The sequence below is a fragment of the Lynx canadensis genome, chromosome B2 (genome assembly GCF_007474595.2).
Source record: "Lynx canadensis isolate LIC74 chromosome B2, mLynCan4.pri.v2, whole genome shotgun sequence".
Classification (NCBI taxonomy): Eukaryota; Metazoa; Chordata; class Mammalia; order Carnivora; family Felidae; genus Lynx; species Lynx canadensis.
In genome coordinates this window covers 45576211-45598267 of record NC_044307.1, presented here as the reverse complement: position 1 = coordinate 45598267, position 22057 = coordinate 45576211, and the positions used below count along the sequence as shown (strand labels likewise).

At 34.2% G+C, this 22057-nt stretch overlaps 1 protein-coding gene across 1 annotated transcript in view; it reads right to left on the bottom strand.

The window, feature by feature from the left end:
- The window catches only part of LOC115514033 (CD2 associated protein), a 136801-nt gene that overhangs the window by 12155 nt on the left and 102589 nt on the right, over window positions 1-22057 (bottom strand). The window contains exons 12-15 of the mRNA XM_030315672.1: window positions 12273-12438; window positions 11746-11888; window positions 2362-2474; window positions 1552-1653 (exon numbers count right to left, since the gene is read on the bottom strand). Of these exons, the coding sequence (XP_030171532.1) occupies window positions 1552-1653; window positions 2362-2474; window positions 11746-11888; window positions 12273-12438 (524 nt within the window). The remainder of the gene's footprint in view (window positions 1-1551; window positions 1654-2361; window positions 2475-11745; window positions 11889-12272; window positions 12439-22057) is intronic.

Here is a 22057-nt window from a genome sequence, read left to right as displayed (position 1 = left end):
CAACCAAAGAATAAACTTGCAATCACTAGGGGTTTATGTGAGAAATGTCAAGGGCTTTATCAATAAAAAGAACAAAAAAGTGGAAAAGAAAAGAAAAATCTATTAGATTTATCTTACGAATGGTTTTCCCGGTGGCGCATCTAGAGACAAGAATATATCAGCATTTTTAAGGTGCTGTGGGTTTTTTTTTTAATGTTTATTTACTTTGAGAGAGCAAGAGAATGCGCATACACACACGAACAGGGTTGGGTAGAAAGAGGGAGGGTGAGAGAGAATCCTAAGCGGGCTCCATGCAGTCGTGTCAGTGCAGAACCCGACACAGGGCTCAATCCCATGAACCATGAGATCATGAACTGAGTCAAAATCAAGAGTTGGATGCTTAACGGCCTGAGCCGTCTGGGTGCCCTGTGCCCCATTAGGGTGTTGTTTTGATCCTCCATATTACATATCCTAAGAGGTTCACTTAAAAGTAATTATGAACAATTTAGCAAGGCATTAACATCAATCCACGGCCTGATGCTCTTGCAGTATTTCACTAAAGTAACACGAAATAGAATTTCAGTCTAATGATGACAGTTGAGAGAATCAGATTAAATGTATCTGATAAATTTTAGCAGTAGCCAAATGCCCGGGAATGAATTTAAGGAGGAAACATGAACTGAAATTTAAGATGTGTATAGGATGTGATAATACTATCTTACATAAAAAATGACAAGAGTTTAGAAGAGTCTTAACACCATGTAATAAATGGAAGAATTCATGTATTCTGCCATTATTCCAGGATATATTCAGTGCTCATTACGGTGCCAAACAACAAGCTAGGTTAGGAATAAACAAGTGATGGCCTCTGGAACACAGAGTGTACGTTTAATGGGAAAATGAAACAGATGGGCACGCCTGGGCTGCTCAGTCAGTTAAGCATCCGTATTAGGTTCAGGACATGATTTTGCGGTCTGCGAGTTCCAGCCCTGCATCGGGTTCTGTGCTGACAGCTCAGAGCCTGGAGCCTGCTTGGGATTCTGGGTCTCCCTCTCTCTCTGTCTCTGTACCTCCCCTGCTTACACTCTTTCTAAAATAAATAAACATTAAAAAAAAAAAAGAAAATGAAACAGATGGATGAGCTATGCCTTAAAAAACAGTATGAAGTATTTAACATTTATATTACTCATTTACAATAAGGTCCTCTACAAAATGAGCTACAGAGGATCGTGTGACTTTCATAACTCAATTTTTTAGCAGGAATTATTTTATTTCTTGGTAGAAACAACTTTTTTCTTAAATACTATTTAAGGGATGCCTGGGTGGTTCAGTTGGTTAAGCGTCTGACTCCTGGTTTCAGCTCAGGTCACGATCTCATGGTCCATGAGTTCGAGCCCCATTTGGGATTATCTCTCTCTTCCTCTCTCTCTGCCCCTCCCTTGTTGTGCTTTCTCCCAAAAATAAAGAAAGAAAGGAAAGAAGAAAGAAGAAAAGACACTTTAAATTCCACAATTTTGCTATTCACAAAGAATCCTACAAATTATATAAATCTTGGGCCACAATTCAGCTCACCTTTGGAGAGTAGCATGAATCCTTTTTAAATTCAGATGGCTTTAAGTTGGCACTATCTTCTTCTTTTGGTAACTTCAAGATTTTTTCTGGGCTTTGAGTTGGCTAAATGATTTTTTTAAATCAAGAAACAGAAAATACCAAAAAAGGAAAAGGCAATAAACATTTGGATAATAAACTAAGTAACTATTATCACTGTTTTTAGCAGTAGCAGCTACTATTCCAGATATTCCATCGTTAACAGGATAGTACGTAATTTTCAAGCTGAACAACAAACTTGCATGTCTTCAAGGTAAAAATAGCCTGCCTCTTAGCAACAAAAATTTTCTCTACTTAAGTAATTTAAAAGCACTGTAACGCTTAAGAGCTAGCGTATTAAGGCACTACCAGTATCCCAGGCAAAGTCCAGAAAGCATAAAAAGAAGCCACACATTTTGATACCAGCATTAATGCTACCAAAAAACCACTGACTATCGCACAGGAAAAAAATGTTCTCATTCCTTCCTAAAGTGAATAGGTACCACTCAATTCTAATTATTGTTGTTAGATGGGTAGATTACACAGATACCCTGACCTCTTTTGACACTGTGCTTTTGTGGTTATGGTCTCAGGACAATTCTTTATTCCTGATTCTGTAACCTTCCATTCCAAGTCTCTCTGCAATGAACATAACCTCGTATCCCCCTAAATATAACCAACCATTTGCCACTTAAGTATCACAGCTATCTTCCTGATTTTTAAACTTTGGTGGAGGCATAAATCCTCCATCATTCTTAGAAACTTTTGTGTTTTATAACAGCAAGTGTAACTCACGGAATGTCCACCATTGAAGCGGCCAGGTAACCTTCTTCCAGGCATTTTCGGCCTATTTGCAGTGAGATGTAGCAAGTTTTCTGAGGAAGCTATGTCATCAAAATTTAGAAGATCTGGAGAATAAAATTAAACACATCTACTAAGAGATAACTACATTTTAAAAGATAAAAAAGAATGTTTCTGGATTTTTAACAAACTATACATTAAAAAGAGTACCACTAGGACTCACAAGTTAACCTGTGCTTTTCATATGCATTTGGAAAACAACACTCACCCTTAGAAACAAACATCCTCTTTACTGAATACATTTTAGAAGACTTTATTAACAACATAGAGTTCCTGTTTCTAATAGAGACTTAGACTTCAACAAAAGTTCTTACTGAAACATATAAATCTGAACCCAAAATTGTGGTATCATAAAAAAGCTTGTAATCTTAAGTCTTGCTTGTTTAAAAAATAAAAAAAGCATAATCTACTTCTTCAACTCATAATTGATTACAATATATCAGAAACTCAACACATAAAATTTGTTTTAAATTTCAAGTAGTATCCTAATATTCAAATTTTAAGGACTCAACTGCTTTCCAATTGCATTTCTCAATGTAAAGTGAAAGTATAATGAGTCTTTATATATGTGTGTGTGTGTGTGTGTGTGTGTGTGTGTGTGTGTGCACAGTATGTTGTAGCTGGGATTCAAACTGTTCATAGTTCACTACACTTTTGCTTAGACATTACCATGTTTAGGAACTATAAGATAAGTTCGAAATCTAAGGCAAATTGGGTATCAAGGAAAAATGCTACAAGGATGGTTCACATGTTTCCCCACCATCAGAGGCTGGTTAACTTTTGATTCAGTAACTTGGGTTTAAAGCCTATGTAATTCGTATCTCTGAAACAATGGTATATAGTATCTTCCCTTTTTCTAGATGATCTAGAAAACCTTGCTGAAAGAGGTGTGATCTTTAATTTTGAAGCCTAGAAATCTGTAAGTGATCCAAGTATCCTAAGGATAACTCCAGACATTTCCATTGTCAATGTAATCTCCTTTATCCTAGATTCCAAACTAAGGCTATCAATCACAGTCAAGATAACTGATACGCCAACAGCTATCTTTGGTTTAGAAGACAGAAAAAATTCTGTATATTACCATTGCCTGGATATTTATAATGTTTTCTGTCGAATATTTAAATATCCAAACTCAGTGATTTGTTATTTCTTAACAGACATCTACAAATAGTTACTATTACTCCCCTCAAAGCTTATTCATCAATTTTCATATTCAAAGTAATTAATTTAGAAAAAAATTTTAAGGGTTAACAAAGGTATCACTGTTTGACAATATGCATTTTATAACAAATTTAAGTATCTGTTGATCTGTTAATTCTTTTCCATTTTCACATTCTGGATTACTTTGTGTGTTCTATCTTCTATCTAGTCATGAGGTTAATACATCACAAGAGGCAATCAAAGGAGTTTAATTTTGGTCTTGAGTCTTGATAATTGTTCATATGTACTTATAAAATATAATAAACCATAGTAAGAGACACAGTGGCTTTAATGGCAAATGCATTATATAATGTGAAAGACCTTGAGTTTAAATATATTTTTAAATATTTCACTTTATTTGTAAATTTCGTAAAGAAAACCAATATTTAAAAGATGTTAAAAACTTGCTATGGTTTGAAGGGTTAAAAAATGCTGAGGGGTGCCTGGTTGAGCATTCCAACAGACTTCAGCTCAGGTCATGATCTCACAGTTCATGAGTTCCAGCCCTGCATCGGGCTTGCTGCTATCAGCACAGAGACCGCTTTGGATCCTCTGTCTCCCCCACCCCCCCAACCCCTCTTCAACTCCTATGCTCTCTCTTTCTCTCTTTCAAAAATAAACATTAAAAAAACTGCTGATACATGTGAGTATTGACAACCGACACAAAAGTCTAGAAAAGTACAATCCAATAATTTTGGCATGTGAAGATTATTTTCAAATGCATATTTAAGCAACTTGCAGAAAGAAAAAGAAACAAACAGAAAAACATAGGAATGAAGAGAAATGAAACTGAAAGGATAAATAAAAGGTAGATCTATAAAATTATAGACCATGCTCATGTAAAAATGCCTTCCATATGTCCAGTTTGGGGCTACAACACCAAGACAAATAATTTTACTATTCTAAAACTCTCTCAGGTCCTCCATTTAAGCCATCAGGTTAGTAAAATAGTGCACATTTTGGACTCATGATCTACTTGAACACATTTAAATTTGCCTAAGAGTGATAAGAGTAGATTTATACTGTACACATGGCATGAAAGGCATGATAGTCACTTAACTCTTGCAATTACGTTGCCACTCTGCCAGCCATTTACATTTCTACATATTGTCTAAGAAGACATGGAATTTTAAAAAGTCAAAGTGAAATATCAAATTTTGGGAGAAAATAAATGGACTTTTACACTTTTCAATTACAAAAACAACTTTTATCAAAAGAATATCTTACACTAATCAGGAAAATTTTTCCAACATCAGTTTTATTTTCAAATGGAAAACCAAAAGGGTTAGAATAGACAGACAAACATGTACACTTTTAGTACAATTACAAAGAAAAATCAATGTGCACCACCTATTTATATTGAATATATTGTTTTGATTTCTTTTATAAATTGTCATCTTACCAAAATGGAGAAAGGTAGGATAATTTCCTGACACGTAAGAAGGGAAACATGGCAAACAGGCTAGGAAACAAAATCTGGAAAGAAAAGTCAAGGATAGGAATGTCTAGAAAAAAGACTAAACCAAAAAAATTATTTTACAAAGCAGGAAAAAAGAACAGCTGTAGAATGAATAGAACCATTTAAATGTTTAGCATATACCTACTGCAGTTTATCTAAACTTATATAAGATGTGTGGTAGATTTTAGATTTATTGTCTTTTCAAAAGAAAAAAAGATGACTAGTATTAATTTCAATACACCATTAAGTAGAAAGAAGCCTTTTTAAAATTACTCACTGAACACCAACACAGCTTCGAAAAGGAGTTTTAGTAAAAAATTAGAGGTGAGAGTAATAAATTGATAGCTAACATATCAACAACTCATTAATATAGTTAGAACTAAAATTAAACTACCTTTCAGTCAAGTTTTAGTCTTTAGCGTATGACAGTAATTACAATGAAAAAGGCAATTTTAATTCTCTGGTATAATAAAAGAAAAATAGGACAAACAGTATTTTTAAATATCACTATAAAAATACAACTTATGCAACATTTAAAATCACATAATACATAAATGAAACTTCAATTATGCTTTATATGATACTCTCTATAAACATCAAGAAAATTATTATAATAAAATAATTTTAATCTCTGCTCTTATTCTCCAGGTAAGTTCCACATTTTTGGGTGTGTTTTGTTTTTGTATATAGACTCATTTTTTATAGTGTGCACCACTCAACAAGTAGGCATCTTAGAAAAATTCCACCTTGAATTCTTTCTGGAAGAAATATATGAATAAATACTGGGAAAGCAATCAAACAAGAGTAGATCAATTATCAAGCAAAACTAAAGAGAAAGAATATTTCACCATTTAACAATGTAATGCTTTGGGATCAAATAATGTTATACATCTCTACAACTTCCTTTTAACCCAAGAATTTATCACAGAAAGTCAAAAAGGATAAAATACTACACTATAAGCATACTTCATTAGCTGTGCTTTCTCACTGTAATAGGTATGTTACCACTAAATTTTCTATCTTATATTTTAAGACTAATTTTTAAATCAATGTTATGTCCCAGAAAGCTTACTACTTTAGAAATATTTAGACCATGTGAACTTTATAATTAACCAGTGGTAGCAGTGAGATTATTCTAAACTAATTTTTGATGAAGTGTTTGAAAAAGAGGGGAAAAATTAAAACATGGTTCTAACAACTATGCAATTTATAGTACTACCTTATATGTGAGAATATATACTGAAGGACATTTATTTTTAAAATAGTTTACAAATAGCTTCATATACAGGAAAGTCATATCTGAGAGGAGTGTTACAGATTTACACCCTCTACAGATGAGAGCAGAAACAGGAAACAGGATTAACAGAGGAAAGGAAAAGAATGGAAATAACACTTTATAACAACTTCCACATCACATATTCTAGTAGATACGTTGGACCAATTGTTATTTAAGCTAGAAAACAGATTAAGAAACAAGACTATGATCAATGAGCTGATAATTTAAAACCCCCATTTTTAATAGCAAAGTCAGTGTCCTTATTACTATATCATCACCTGAAATTATTTTATGTAATAATGAGATTCTAAGAAGATCTTCATGTATGTTTTAAACTTTCTGAAACATGTGAAAGGTCAAGTTTCACATACCATTTTAAAGATATGAAACCTCAAACTGAGCCAAAGATATAAATTAAAATATATCTAAACCTACTGCCAAATCTGAAGTTATCTGATGCAGAACAGTATTTTTTTAAGGTGTCAATACCTCAAAAAAAAGATTTCAAACCCTTTTATGCTACAAATACTAAAAACGTAACATTCCAATAAAAAAAGGCAATGAGGAACAGCCTGAGTTGAAGTTTGAAACATGAGCTGTATGTTATCAGCAGCCAGGCCTTTTGTCTTAGAATAGTACTTGTGACTAAAATAATACCTGGGTATACTTGCTCAGTAAATATTTTCTATGTAATATAAACAAAATTTCCAAAATTTACAGGCATATCTCATTTTACTGCACTGTGCAGATACTACATTTTTTTACAAATTGAAGGTTGGTGGTGGCCCTGTGTTGAGCAAGTGTATCGTTGTCATTTTTCCAACAGTATTTCCTGAGTTTCCATGTCATATTTTAGTAATTCTCACACTATTTCAAACTTTCTCATTACTATTGTATTTGTTATGGTGATCTGTGATCAGTGATCTTTGGTGTTACTATTTTAACTGTAATGAACTGTGCCTACATAAGATGTTGAACTGAATCCGTAAGTGGTGTGTGTGTTCTGACTGCTCCATGGAAAGCTGTTTCCCGTCTCTCTCCCTCTCTTTGAGCTTCCCTATTCTCTGAGACACCGAAATGGTGCAATTAATAACCTACAGGCCTCCAACTGTTGGAGTAAAATGAAGAACCACACATATCTCACTTTCAGTCAAAAGCTAGAAATGATTAAGCTAAGTGAGGAAAGCATGCAGAAAGACGAGACAGGCCAAAAGCTAGGCCAATTATGCCACCTAGCCAAACTGCAAACGCAAAGGAAAAGTTCATGAAGGAAATTAAGTGTTACTCTAATGAATACATAAATGAGAAAAAAGCAAACAGACTTATTGCTGATAGGGAGAAAGTTTTAGTGATCTGGACAGAATATCAAATCAGCCACAACATTCCCTTAAACCAAAGCCTAGTCCAGAGCAAGGCCCTAATTCTTCAATTCTGGGAAGGTTGAGAGGGGTTAGAAAGCAGCAGGAAAAAAGTCCTGAAGCTAGCAGAAGTTGGTTCCTGAGGTTTAAGGAACGAAGCCGTCTCCATGAAAAAAGACTGCAGGCAAAGCAGCAAGTGCTGAGGTAGAAGCTGCAGCAAATTATACAGAAGATGTAGCTAATTAATGAAGGTGGTTCACTAAACAACAGATTTTCAATGTAGATGGAACAGACTTGTATTGGGAGAAGACGCCATTTGGAACTTTCATAGCTAGAGAGGAGAAATCAACGTCTGGGCTCAAAGCTTTAAAGGACAGGCTGACACACTTGTTGGGGCTAATGCAGCTGGTGACTTGAAGCTGAAGTCAGGGCTCATTTACCATTTTGAAATTCCTCAGGCCCTTAAGAATTATGCTAAATCTGGGTTGGCTAGTTGGCTCAGTCAGATAAGGGCCCGACTCTTTGAGTTCAGCTCAGGTCAGGACTTTGCAGTTCGTGGGATGGAGCCCAATGATGGGCTCTGCACTGACAGAACACAGCCTGCTAGGGACTGACTGACTCCCTCCCTCCCTCCCTCCCTCCCTCCCTCCCTCCCTCTCTCTCTCTCTGCCCTTCCCCTGCATGTGTGGGCTCTCTCTCTCTCAACATAAATAAACTGAAAAAAAAAATTATGCTAAATCTGTGCTCTATAAATGAAACAAAAAAAGGACAGCAACACATTTATTTACAACATGGTTTACTGAATATTTTAATCCCACTGTTGAGACCTGCTCAGAAAAAAAGATTCTTTTCAAAGTGTTACTGCTCATTGACAATGTACCTTGTTACTTCCCCAAGAGCTCTGATGGAGATGTATAACAAGATTAATGCTGATTTCATGCCTGCTAATATAACATCCATTCTGTAGCCCAAGGATCAAGGACTAATTCTGAATTTCTTCCAACTTTCAAGTCTTATTATCTAAGGAAAAGGCTTCATAAGACTATAGCTGCCATGGATGGTGATTCCTCTGATGGCTTTGGACAAAATAAATTAAAAACCTTCTGGAAAGGACTTATGATTCTAGATGCCAATAATAACATTCAGGATTCATGGGAGAGGTAAAAATACCAGCATTAACAGGAGTTTGGAAGATGTTGATTCCAACTCTCATGGATTAGTACTTTGAGGGGTTCAAGATTTCAGAGGAGGAAGTAACTGCAGATGTGGTGGAAACAGCAAAAGAACTAGAATCAAGTGGAGTCTGAAGATGGAACTGAATTGCTGCAAATCCACGATAAAACTTCATTCACGAGCAAAGAAAATGGTTTTCTGAGGTGGAAACTATTCCTGGTGAAGATGCTATGAAAATTATTGAAACGACAAGAAAACATACAGAATAGCAGATAAACTTAGTTGATAAAGCAGAGGCAGGGTTTGAGAGGACAGACTCCAATTTGGAAAAAAGTTCTACTGTAGGTAAAATGCCATCAAACAGCATCACAGGCTACAAAGAAACTGTTCATGAAAGGGAGAGTCAATCGCTGTAGCAAACTTCACTGTTGTCTTATTATAGAAATTGCCACAGCCACCTCAACCCCCATCAGCCACCACCCTGATCAGTCAGCGGACATCAACATCAAGGCAGGACCCTCCACCAGCAAAAAGGTTGTAACGTGCTCAAAGCTCAGATGATGGTTAGCATTTTTTAGCTAAAGTATTTTTTAGTTAAAGTATACACATTTTTTTAGTCATACTGCATTGCACACTTAATAGACTACAGTATAGTGTAAACATAACTTTCAAAGGCACTGGGAAACTAAAAAATTCATCCAATTTGCTTTACTGCAATATTCGTTGTATTGCATGGTCTGGAATGGAACCATCGATATCTCTGTGGTGTGTCTGTGTATTTTCTGAACTTAACTGGGTGTTAGGTGTAGTACCAAAGGCAGCCTGATCGTGGGAGGAATGAAGTACAACAGTTTAGAAGTCAGATTTTAGTCTTCTGTCCTTACATACGTCTTGGCTCCTCTAACTTACTTCCTTATTCATTTGAAGAAAAAAAAAATTAGGAATTTGCAAACCCTCTTTCACAAAGCCTCTTTGTTTTTTAATGAAGAGTAAATAATGGCTATGGATACAAGAAAAGATCTGGACCAAAAGCAATAAAAAAAAAAATTAAACTATATAACCACCAACAGTTTGACATTACTACATGTGTTATTTCTACTAAAAATGTAGCAAAGGAAACAAAGCTTGCTGGTGATTATATATAGAAAAGTTTTTTAAAAGACGAAAATTTATCTTAATTTACTTAAGTTTTTAATAGTTTCCATAACCTTGAGACAACTAAATAAAGCAAATAGTCAAGAATGTTATAAAGCAACAGAAAAATACAGAAAATACAGGCTCTAAATATTACTCTTTCAGCTCCTGAAGAGACTCCTCAAAATGTAAGGCCTCTGTGATAAAGATTGCAGAAAACTGTAGAATTTCAAAAGACGATACAAATGGATTCTTTTATATAAAAATTTAATTTAAAAGTGTGCACACTTAATCTTTTTTGCTGAAATATTATTTTTGAAAACATATTTTCAGTAACATTTTAAATCAAAGAGAAAACAGTAAAAGCTGATAGAGTTATTTTTTTACTACTGACTTCAATAAAAAATAAAGGATATTTTTTAAAAACCTGTTATAAAGAGGATTTTTATTTTTGTTTTTATTTCACCAATGGTAAACAATTTTTACCAGATAAAACACACTAAATATATTTGAGTGAATATCTCTAAAGTATAATCAACATCTCACCACTTTCCAGAAATTATTAATGAATATGGTTTCAGTCAGAGCAGGCAGGAGCCAAATATAGAATGAAAGTATCTTTATAAAACGTTCAAATTAAAAAAACTGAAGGAGGCCATGCATAGGTCAGAGCTTTTACATTGGCAAATGACAATATGGAAAAATAATAAGATCACCTACAATTTTCAAAAGGTTAGTAAGCAGCATATCTTACAATATAGTGACAAAAAAAATCTAAGCGTAATTGACCTTTAAGTCTGAATGTATTTATGAAATGTTAACATGAAGGCTAAAAAATATATTAAGACATTAAAACTTTTAAAAGAATATCATGAGCACTTTAGGGGATTTAAAGAATTCTCTTCTGATTTACATGATCTTGGACATGTAATGTGTCCAATAGTTTGATGACTTTAGACACAAAATAGCATCTGCCTTTTGGAATAACTATAAAGATAAAATAAGAATATAAATGAGAAAGTGCTTCGAAAATGTAAAAGAACTAAAAATAAATGCAAAGTACTACATAATAACTATTACCACAAATGATTGTGCAATGTTTTAATACTGAGACCTTTATCAAAACTTCTGTGTTCCAAGTTTTCCATTTTACAACTAAGAGGTATGAAAGACCAGGAGACAAAAATGATGGGTTGAAAAAAATCTGTCCTAAAACTTAAGGAACAACATTTAGCTAAGGAAGTAAAGCCTGCTGATACACGCACACACGCATACACGCAGATATAAAAAGCATATTTTCCTGAACTGGAAACAAAAGTACCTTGAGATAAAGTGAAGAAGTAAAAATAATCTTCAATGTAATCTAGTGTTGGCATTAAAAATCAATGTGATCTCTTTATTCTTAATTTTTCAAACTAAAATGTATTCCTATCTGCCTAAGTTAGATAGTACAGACATTCCATCATGAGGGGACAGAATGATAAATGGATTATCTTTTAATCCATTTCTCAGTCCTTATGTGAATCAAGTATTTTTGCCCATTTACCTTCTTTTAGTTTTATTTTTCTATTCCAGCTTCATAGATTTTAAATAAATTTTAATTAATTTCCACTATATCTATGCAGATATAAAATGCATGCACAAATTTCTTAAATAGTTTCTGAAAATTGTACTGGCAACTTTTTTTGAATGCACCACCTTTCTACATGTTAACTTACCTGTTTCTTTAGAGCTCCTAATTGTAAATGAATCTAGGTCTACTGATTTGGGTCTAAGTGGTAACTGTTCAGAATCTAGCTTTGGTTTTGATACTGGCTCAGTTTCAAATTTTGACGAAATGGTAGAAACTTCCCCATTAATCCTGAAATGAGAAAATCAAAACATATGTAGAAATCACTTGTATATGAATCATAACCATTTTTTAAATTATGAATTAATGACACTAAGGATATTATAGCATAATAGTAATTTTTCTTTGTTCCACAATATTATTTCCATAAACATAAATCTCCACATTAAGACTAGTCACAATAAAATCAGAAATGTAAAAACAGCCTCATCTGTGTGTATTCACCTAGTATGAATATAAAGTTAACAGAGAACCATCACAGTCTACAGAAAAAATATGGAAAACAAATACTTTAGAAATGATTCTGAGATTCAGAAAAGCAGGTAATCAATAAACTTGAGATAAAGTAAATTAGTAAAAATAATCAGGTATAACTTAAAATTAGGTAAAACTTACTTGGCTGTGGGAGGTGGTGGAGGAACTGGTTTTTCAGGTCGCTTTGGGTACACGGTTCCAGGAGATCTCAATAAATTATTGGCTTTGGTGGGTGGAGTGGGCTTCTTGGGTGGGACCTGCGGAGCAGCTGGCTTAGAAGGTTTCTGCTCCAAGACTGATTTTTCATCTGATTATTTAAAAATATTTAATAAGTTATTAACAATCAAAATTATTTAGGTTTTTCTATTTCCTAAAGTTAATGTCAGGCTGGAAACATGTGAAATAGAAAGAGAGACATTATTTGTATAAGTGTACAATGTTTTAAAGTTATCTTAGTAAGATTAAATACCTAAAAGAGCTTATTTTGGGGGCACCCTTTGGTGGCTCAGTCAGTTGAGCATCCAACTCTTGATTTCAGCTCAGGTCATGATCTCACAGTGGCAGGATGGATCTGTGGGGCTCCATGTTGAGCATGGAGCCTACTTGGGATTCTCTCCCTCCCATTCCCTCTGCCCCTCCCCTGCTTGCACTCTCAAAGGAAAAAAAAAAAAATTAAGTTTAGTTTGGTAAGAAGGGGGACCACTCATAAGCTTCTGAGAAACAAATAATGCCCGGTTTTTCCTGTCTTCCCAGCATCCTTTGTTTTTAGGGGTGGTATACTACTCAATACAATCACATGATTTTACTCGAAGCAGAAAGTAATATTATCTATATTCAAATCCAGACCACTTTCTGAAAGTGAAGTATAGGAAACCAGTGACATTTAACATACTTATTTAAAAGTGATCACAATGACAAAGAATGTTAACAGGATAGCTTGATTAGACACAGGAGAGAAAATTACAGACTTGTACTTATAACCCTCATAATTGTACTAGGAATGCATTAACACAATTTCATTTTTTTCCAGTTTATTAACACCCTTAAAAACCCTATGAAGCAGATAAGAAAATATGCTGGAAATAAACAACACAGGGAACAGTTTTATGCCATGTTAATAAAAATAATTTTATCACCAAAAAGGCATGATACTATATATAATGACATACTTGATTCCTGATCTTTCAGGTACTAAGAACAAGTATTAAAATTGACATGTGACTCTTAAATTCCAGAGAACAAACTGGTGGTTGCCAGAGGGTAAGTGGGTGGAGGCGTGGGCAAAAGAGGTTATTTTTTTAATTGACACAGGTGCATACATACTAGATATTCATGATAACACAGGAGTTGGCAAAAATGTGTCTAACACATATAATGCAAAAAGAAGAAACTCTTATGTGCCATACTGAGTAATTTTCAAAATTTACTTGGTCTTTGTAAAGAATATCACAGGACCGTAAAGAATATCACAGGACCACAAATAATTTCACACCAATAGGAAACTGCTGATTATGAATCTTGAATACTGCAAGCCACAGGTAAACCCCCTCATTCAAAATAAGAGATTTAATTTAATAATAATGAAAATACAAACTACCATTGTTTCAGTTTTACTATTTATGTATAGTTTCCTTGGATCATTTGAAAATACAGCTTAGTCTATTAAAACCACAATCATCATTTGGTACAAAAATCCAATTTTAAATGGCCTCAAAACAAACAATGCATCATATAATTACATCATAATTATACCACCCAATCCTAACTATAAACCAACATAGCCATCTGTATCAGTTGAAACAGTCAATCAAATTTGTAGAAAATATTAAGAAAGATGTTTTATATAAAATATCAGGAAAAATACTGAAGGTCAAATAGAAGTTCACTGATTAACTGAACATACTTCTTTTAACAGATACATAAATAACAGCTTGAAATCAATTAAACTGTGTAGTCTATTCTAAAACAAAAGAATACATTTAATATTCATGGAAATCAAAGGTGACAAAACTAAGATTCATCATTCCTGGTACAGCCATGACTAAATCAACTACAGTATGCTGATTTATCATATATGATGTCAATGTACGAGGTTTTATTTAGTTTTATTGAGGTGGAATTTATATAACATAAAATTAACCATTTTAAAGCGAAAAATTTAGTGCCAGTTAGTACATTCACAATGTTATGTAACAACCACCTTTCTCAAGTTCCAAAACTCATCACTCCAAAAGAAAAGTCTGGTTCCCGTTATTCAGTTACTCCCCATTTGCTCCTCTACCCATCCCCTGGCAATCACCAACCTCCTTCTGTCTCTACAGATTTATGTATTCTGGGCATTTCGAATACAAGGACTCATCCAATATGTAACCTTCTGTGTCTGGCTCATTTCCCATAGCATAGTGTTTTCAAGGTCCATTCTCAATGTAGTATGTATCATCATTTCATTCTTTTTTGTGACTGAGTAATAACCACTATATGCATACAGCACAACCCATTCATCTGTTGAAGGATATCCGGGTTTTTTTCCACCTCTTGGCCATCATGAACATTTGCATGCAAATATTTGAGTATCTGTATTCCATTCTTTTGGGTATCTAGGAGCAATGGCCGGATCATATAGTAATTCCATGTTTAACTTTATGAAGAACTACCAAACTGTTTTTCACAGCAGCTGCGAGATTTTACATTCACATCAGGAGTGTTATGAGGGGTCCAATTGCTCCATGTCCGTGTTAACACTTGTTATTTCCATTTTTATTATTAATACAACAATCCTAGTGAGTGTGAAGCAGTAGCTCATTGTCATTTTGGTTTGCAATTCCCTAATAATTAATGATGTTGAATATCTTGTCATGTACTTATTAGTCATTTGTGTATCTCCTTTGGAAAAATGTCTATTTCAGTCCTTTGCCCATTTTTGGATTAGGCTGTCTTTTTGCTGAGTTGTAACGACTCTTTATATATAATACCAAACCCATTATATATTCCTGATACCAAATATAGGATTTATGCAAATATTTCCTCCCATTCTGTGGTAAATCTTTCACTTTCTTCATAATGTCCCTTCAGTGCACAAAAGTCCTTACTTTTAATGAATTACAATTTAGCTTTTTCTTTTTTAAAATTAATTATTTTTAAATTTATATCCAAGTTAGTTAGCATGTAGTACAACAATGAATTCAGGAGTAGATTCCAATGATTCATCCCCTATGTATAATCCCCAGTGTTCATCCCAACAAGTGTCTTCCTTAATGCCCCTTACCCATTTAGCCCATCCCCGTTCCCACAACCCCTCCAGCAACCTTCTGTTCTCTATATTTAAGAGTCTTATGTTTTTATATTATTTTTGCTTCCCTTCCCTTATGTTCATCTGTTTTGTACCTTAAATTCCTCATGAGTGAAGTCATATGATACCTGTCTTTCTCTGATTAATTTCGCTTAACATGATACCCTCTAGTTCCATCCATGTGGTTACAAATGGCAAGATCTCATTCTTTTTGATTGCCGAGTAATACTCCATTGTATATATATATATACCACTAGCTTTTTTTTTCTTTTGTTGTCTGAGCTTTTGGTGTCATATCTAAGAATCCATTGCCAAGCCCAAGGCGATCAAGATTTAGCCCTATGTTTTCTTCTAAGAGCTTTAGTTTTGTACCTCATAATTTAGGTGAAGGATCTATTTTCAGTCAGATTTTATATATGGTATGAGGCAGGGGTTCAATTTCATTCTTTTGTATGTGGATATCCAACTGTGCACAGCAGAATTTTAGTTTAGGTAGAAATTCACCAAAAACAAGAAGAAATTTAAGAAAAAAAAGTCTTATGTTATTTCTTCAAATGCCCAAAGAAAGAAATATGTAAGATACAGATGTTATAATTTAAGATAGAGAAAAGAATTATCATAAGAGTATAATTTTATTGAAAACAGCTAAAATATACGGCAGCTAAAAAAATGCCATCAAAATAAATGAAAAATTCCACATCTTATTACAGAATACAAAAATATATTATTAACACTGTATGTAGTAAATTAATCCATCTGTTAATTCAGATGAGGCTTAGTTCCCTCCTGCATGAGTAAGAATAGATAAAATTCTCAAAAAACTAAAAACGGAAATACCATATGATCTAATAATTCCACTACTAGTTATTTACCTAAAGAAAATAAAAATACTAAAAGATAATATGCATCCCGGTTCATAACAGCATTATTTGCAATAGTCAAGATACAGAGCCAGTTAAGTGTCCATCAACAGACAAATGGATAAGGTAGGGAGTGTGTGTGTGTGTGTGTGTGTGTGTGCACGCGTGCATGTGTATGTGTGCGTATGTATACATCCCGTTAAAGAAACAGTTTCCTACTCCAAGTGCATAGAAATACTAGCTTATGGTATCTTGCAAAATATTTGTGGCACCACCATCCACACAGAACTGCCTTTTTTAATGCATACTGTAAAGTAGGTAGAAGTTACTAGGTAAGGTATAAGGTATTTATATGGTAGGTTTAAGATGTAAGTTTCACTTACTGAAGAATGCCCTTTACCACTTCTCCATAGTTGCAACTTTGGTCATAAGGCAGGTACCTATCAATCTATTTCTGGATTCAAATTTAGGTACAATGAGAGGTAGAGGTTAAGACTTACTTCTTATATGGATATCAGTATCACTCATTTAATTCATCTTTTCGCTACTACAATGGCAACTTTGCTTATAAATCACAAGGACTTAAAGTCCTTCTAAATGCTTCTTGTTACCCTGACTACTTTGTCAGCTATTTCTATAATTAGACCAGCTTTCTTTTGACTGGCATTTGTCTGGCATATTTTTGTCTACTCTTTTAATTTAATCATTCCTGAATTCTTATCATTAAGATATGTCTCTTGTTAGCAGAATATGGTTGGATTTCTTTTTTCTTTTTTTTTTTTTTTGAGTCTAACAATTTTTCTTTTAACTGGAATGTTTAGTCCAGTTATATTTTCTGTAATTACTTAGTATTTATTTTTTCTTGCTTGGTCTGTTTCATTTTCTCTCCTTGCTTTTTTGTATTTTCATTATTCTATGTTCTCCCATTATCTTTTTATACATTATTTTACTTTTTTGTAACTGCCTAGAGATTACAGCACATATCCTTGAAGTCATATATAAATTTTTCTACTGGCCCTAACACTTTAACTCCATTTACACTCCTGCTGCCTTGTTGCATTTTTATTTCTATAAATGCCCAGAAGGCATTATTAACATTTTATACAGTAAATATTTAGATTTACCTATTTAAGCATTTTTTAAAGTGTATTTATTTTGAAAGAGGTAGAGCGAGGGAACGCACACACGTGCAAAAGGGAGAGGGGCAGAGAGAGGAGACACAGAGTCCCAAGCAGGCTCTGTGCTGCCAGCTCACTGCCCGACACAGGGCCTGAACTTATGAATCATGAGATCTTGACCTGAGCTGGAAATCAAGAGGTGGAAGCTTAACCAACTGAGCTACCCAAGCATCCCTATTTAAGCTTTTCTGTTGCTCTTGATTTCTGGATCTCCCAGTTGGTATTTGGAATCATTTCCATTCTGCCTGAATAACATCCTTTAAAACTGCCTAAAGTACTGGCATGCCAGTGATAAATTCTCTCAGATTTGACTGGCCTAAAAATGTCTTACTTCATCTTTTTTTCCTGAAGATATTTTCATTGGCAATATAATTATAGGTTAGCAGTTATTTCCTTTAACACTTTGGTGACATGATTCCATGGTCTTTCAGCTTCAAACTTTTTCCAATGGGAAGCAACTGTCACTCTTATTTTTGTTACTCTAAAATTAAATGTGTCTTATTCTCTGTTTTCAATATTATTTTTTGCTTATAGCAGCATGCCTAATAGTGAGTATATGGAGTAGTTTTCTTTGCATATATCCAGACTGGGCTCCACAGTATTTCTTGATTCTGTAGCTTTTTGCTTCATCATTTTTGGAAGACTGGAAACCATTATACCTTCAAATAAGGTTTCTAGTCCCTTCTCTCTCCTCCCTATCTGGATCTTCAATTACATGTACATTAAACCTTTTCATTCTATTCTATATGTCTGTTAAGATCTTTTCTATATTTTCCATCTTTCTTCCCACCATAAGCTTCAATTCAGAAATTTTCTTTTGAAAACACATACACATATATATTAACATATACCCACACACATATATCATATACAGTTGACCCTGAACAACATGTTTGAACTGTGCAGGCCTACCTATATACAGATTTTTTAAATACAGTCCAGTACTATAAAGGTATTTCTTCTCCCTTATGATTTTAACATTTTTTTTCTACTTTACTGTGAGACTACAGTACATATTATATATAACGTACAAAATATGTGTTGATCGATTGCTGTTATCAGTAAAACTTCTGGTGAACAGTAGGCTATTGGTTAAGTTTTTGTTGAGTCAAACTTGTACGTACAGTGGGCCAGCGCCCCAACCCCTGCATTGTTCAAGGGTCCACTGTATATTTTATAGTTACACAAATTCATTTACACTTACATGGTTTTTAGTTATGCCAAAATTATCAATCACATCTTTTATTATTTTGAACATAAATTAGGCATAGATACTTTATAGCCTGTGTCTGATATTTCAAATACCTAGAACACTGTGGACCAGGTTTATTTTCTGTTTCTAGTCATGTGTTGTATCTCCAAGTATGTCTGGTTATTTCTCTATGAGTAAGAGACATAAAACATTTGTGTGAAAATATACAAAGATAATTTAAAATTCTAGATGATGTCTTCTTCTCCAGGGAATAAGGGTTTACTTTGCTTCAGGCAGCGAGGCGAAGCCACGGTAAAATCCCAGAGCACCTTCTCTTCCAATCAGACTGAGACAATCAGCACGTGGGCTTTAGTGCTTTTGAGAGCTAGTTCTACTTCCATTTCACATTTCTTATTAAACGGAGTCTTTTTTGGAACCCAATTAAAGTTCAAGAGTCTACTAATGTATCTCCTTTTCTGTGGGCCCTAAACTCCAATTTTTGTCTTCTCAAACCCAAAAATACATTGAAAGTTCTTTTCATAGTCTCAGCTAGCACTTTCAGAAATGGCAAATGCCTCAAAAGGAAACACAGGCTCAAATGCCAGACTCACTTTCCTGGGCTCCCCTCCTCTCCTACATCTTGACCCTGTAACTTCTTGTACCCTTCATAGCTCTCCTATGTCTAGTATATATGTATATATTTCACACAACCTTTCCAGTTATTCTCACTCAGACCATTCTCTGCCTGTCTATATGATCACTCATCAGTTTTCTTCAAGAGTTCCAGTTCATCTAACAATTTCTCAAATGTACATATTCTAAGACTCTAAGCTAAACTCTTCCTATTCTGATTTTAAGCAACCTTCTCGAACAACCTTACCTGTATCCATAAATTTAACTAGCTAACTTCCAAGACAGCACCTTACAAATAAATGCTTAATACAAACTCTCAACAAGATTCATCCCATATTTCCTATATTCATATCAAACCGTGTATCAAAAGCTGAACTCGTGTATTTTCTCCTAGAAACTGTCTTTATTTTATTTTATAAATCATATCTCATTTTCCCATCCTCACAACCGTTAGGATCTAATTAGTCAACAAGATGTACTACTATAAACCTAAACCACCTCCCTTATGGGAGAGCCTGAATATATCTCAACATCTTTAGCAGATAATGTAGCTGATTCACTCAAATCTATCCTACCTTCATACGATCATACCAAGCTATTAAATAGCATTCTTTTTACATTTATCTGGAATTGAACATGTACCCCAAATTGGTCCAAGAAACTGAAGAGGACTTACTTTCCACAGGTGTGGAGAGGTTTTCCTCTTTCCTATTAAATGGACAAAATATCAAGTTGCCCTGATGGTCACAGTCAGCATTCCTGTGACCTCAAGGGAAACCAATCTGAAGACAAAGTAGACACTAAAGATGGCAAATGGAGAGAGATATAATCCAGGTCCATAATGAAATTATTCAATGGAGGGTCATAAGACTCCTACTTCTAGACTTCCAATTATATGAGACTGTTTCCCTATTGTTTCAGTTTGAATAAGGATTTTTATTCTTTGCTCTGAAACCATTCCAATTTCCTTTTTATCCATACCATCACCAAACCTATTCAAATAGCACTAAAACAGTTTCAGAAAAACCTATCTGAACATGTCACACCAGTTTTTAAAAGCCTTCCAATTACATAGTAATTATTGTATTAAATATCCCTTATTCATTATATATTTTGCAAGAAACTACAGAGCCAATGTCAAATAAGATTCAGACACACACACACACTACACCTTTGCCCCATAGGGTTTAGTGGTTTAGTCAAATGTGGGAAAAAGACAGTATACAAAAAATACCTAATGTACATGTAACATACAATAATGAGAAATAACTACTTTTAGACAGAGTAATAAAGAAAAGACTAATGTCAAAGAGGTGACATTAAGATGGCTGTTTTAAGCTGGAATCTGAAAAAATGAGAAGGAATCACGTATGGAAAGAATCTGAAGGAGTGCAAGATAAAGATGAGATGCCAGGAAAAGGATACTATACCATGCAACTGGGAGGGCAGAAAACTGATATTCTATGAATGTTATACACTGGGGGAGCTGACCACAAACAGTTAACAAGGGAAAACTCAATAGGGAGCCAGATCACTCAAAATCTGGTAGGCTATACTAAGGCTAATGTGGTCAAGAAAGTCTGCTTTTGGGAAGAAAACACTGTAGGCTAGATTTTTTTCCCAAATGCAACAGAAAATGTTCAAATATATTAAGTTCATGTGCCATGCATCATAATGACCAACACATATTTATATGAAACATGTGCATATACCCTTTATTTCCACGATATAAATTCTGAAATCCTTATCACTACTTTAAATCCTTTTGGTGCAAGGCAACATATAAACAGATAGTTAAATACAACTCTTTGCCATAGCATTTAAAGGCCTTTTATGAACTACATAAGTGGTTCTTAGTATTATCTTCAGATTAGAATCCTGAGAAGAGCTTTAAAAATACTACTACCTGAGGGGCGTCTAGGTGGCTCAGTCAGTTGAGCGACCAACTTTGGCTGAGGTCACAATCTCGCTGTTTGTGAGTTCAAGCTCCACATAGGGCTCACTGCTGTCAACCTGTCAGTGCAGATCTTCTGTCCTCTCTGCCCCTCCCCCGCCGGTGCTCCCCCGCAAAATAAATAAATATTAAAAAAAAATACTACTATCTGAGTTCTACCTTATAAAAATTCTGGAGAGGATCCTTAGTATCAGCATATTTTTAAAAGACACCCAGGTAATTCTAATATGCCACCAAGACCAAAAACAACTGCACCACGCTACGTTTCTAGCTAATTTCTAGCTTCCTAAGTTACCTATAGCCATTTCTTGAATATGCTTTCTCTCATTCTTTTCACATTCTTTCTGTGGTCTGGAACCACCTTCTCTTTTCCAGTCAACACATTATGCTCATTTTCTAAGTCTCTGAATAATTACAATCTCCTCATTACCATGCACATGTTAACTATTCAACTAGAATTATTAGAGTATCACTTAAAATAGAAAAAAAAATTAAATCCTCATGATTAACAGAAGCCAGTTGCCTCACACATACATATTTATTGGTTTTATGTTATTGCATATTTGACATTTATTAAAAGTCTGTCCCATGTGTGGGTTAAGTATAATAAAGAATATTTGCTACTTCTTAAGAGGTCAAGATTATTTTTAGGTTCAAACAGGAGTGATATATTACAGATACCAAAATATTCTTTGTAGAACATTAGAGATAAGTACTATTTCCTTTTTGGTAAGCATACTAAATATATAATACAATAGAGTTCTACCACAGGTCTCTCAACTCAAGAGTCTGTACTACAGACTGCATCACAGATAAAAAG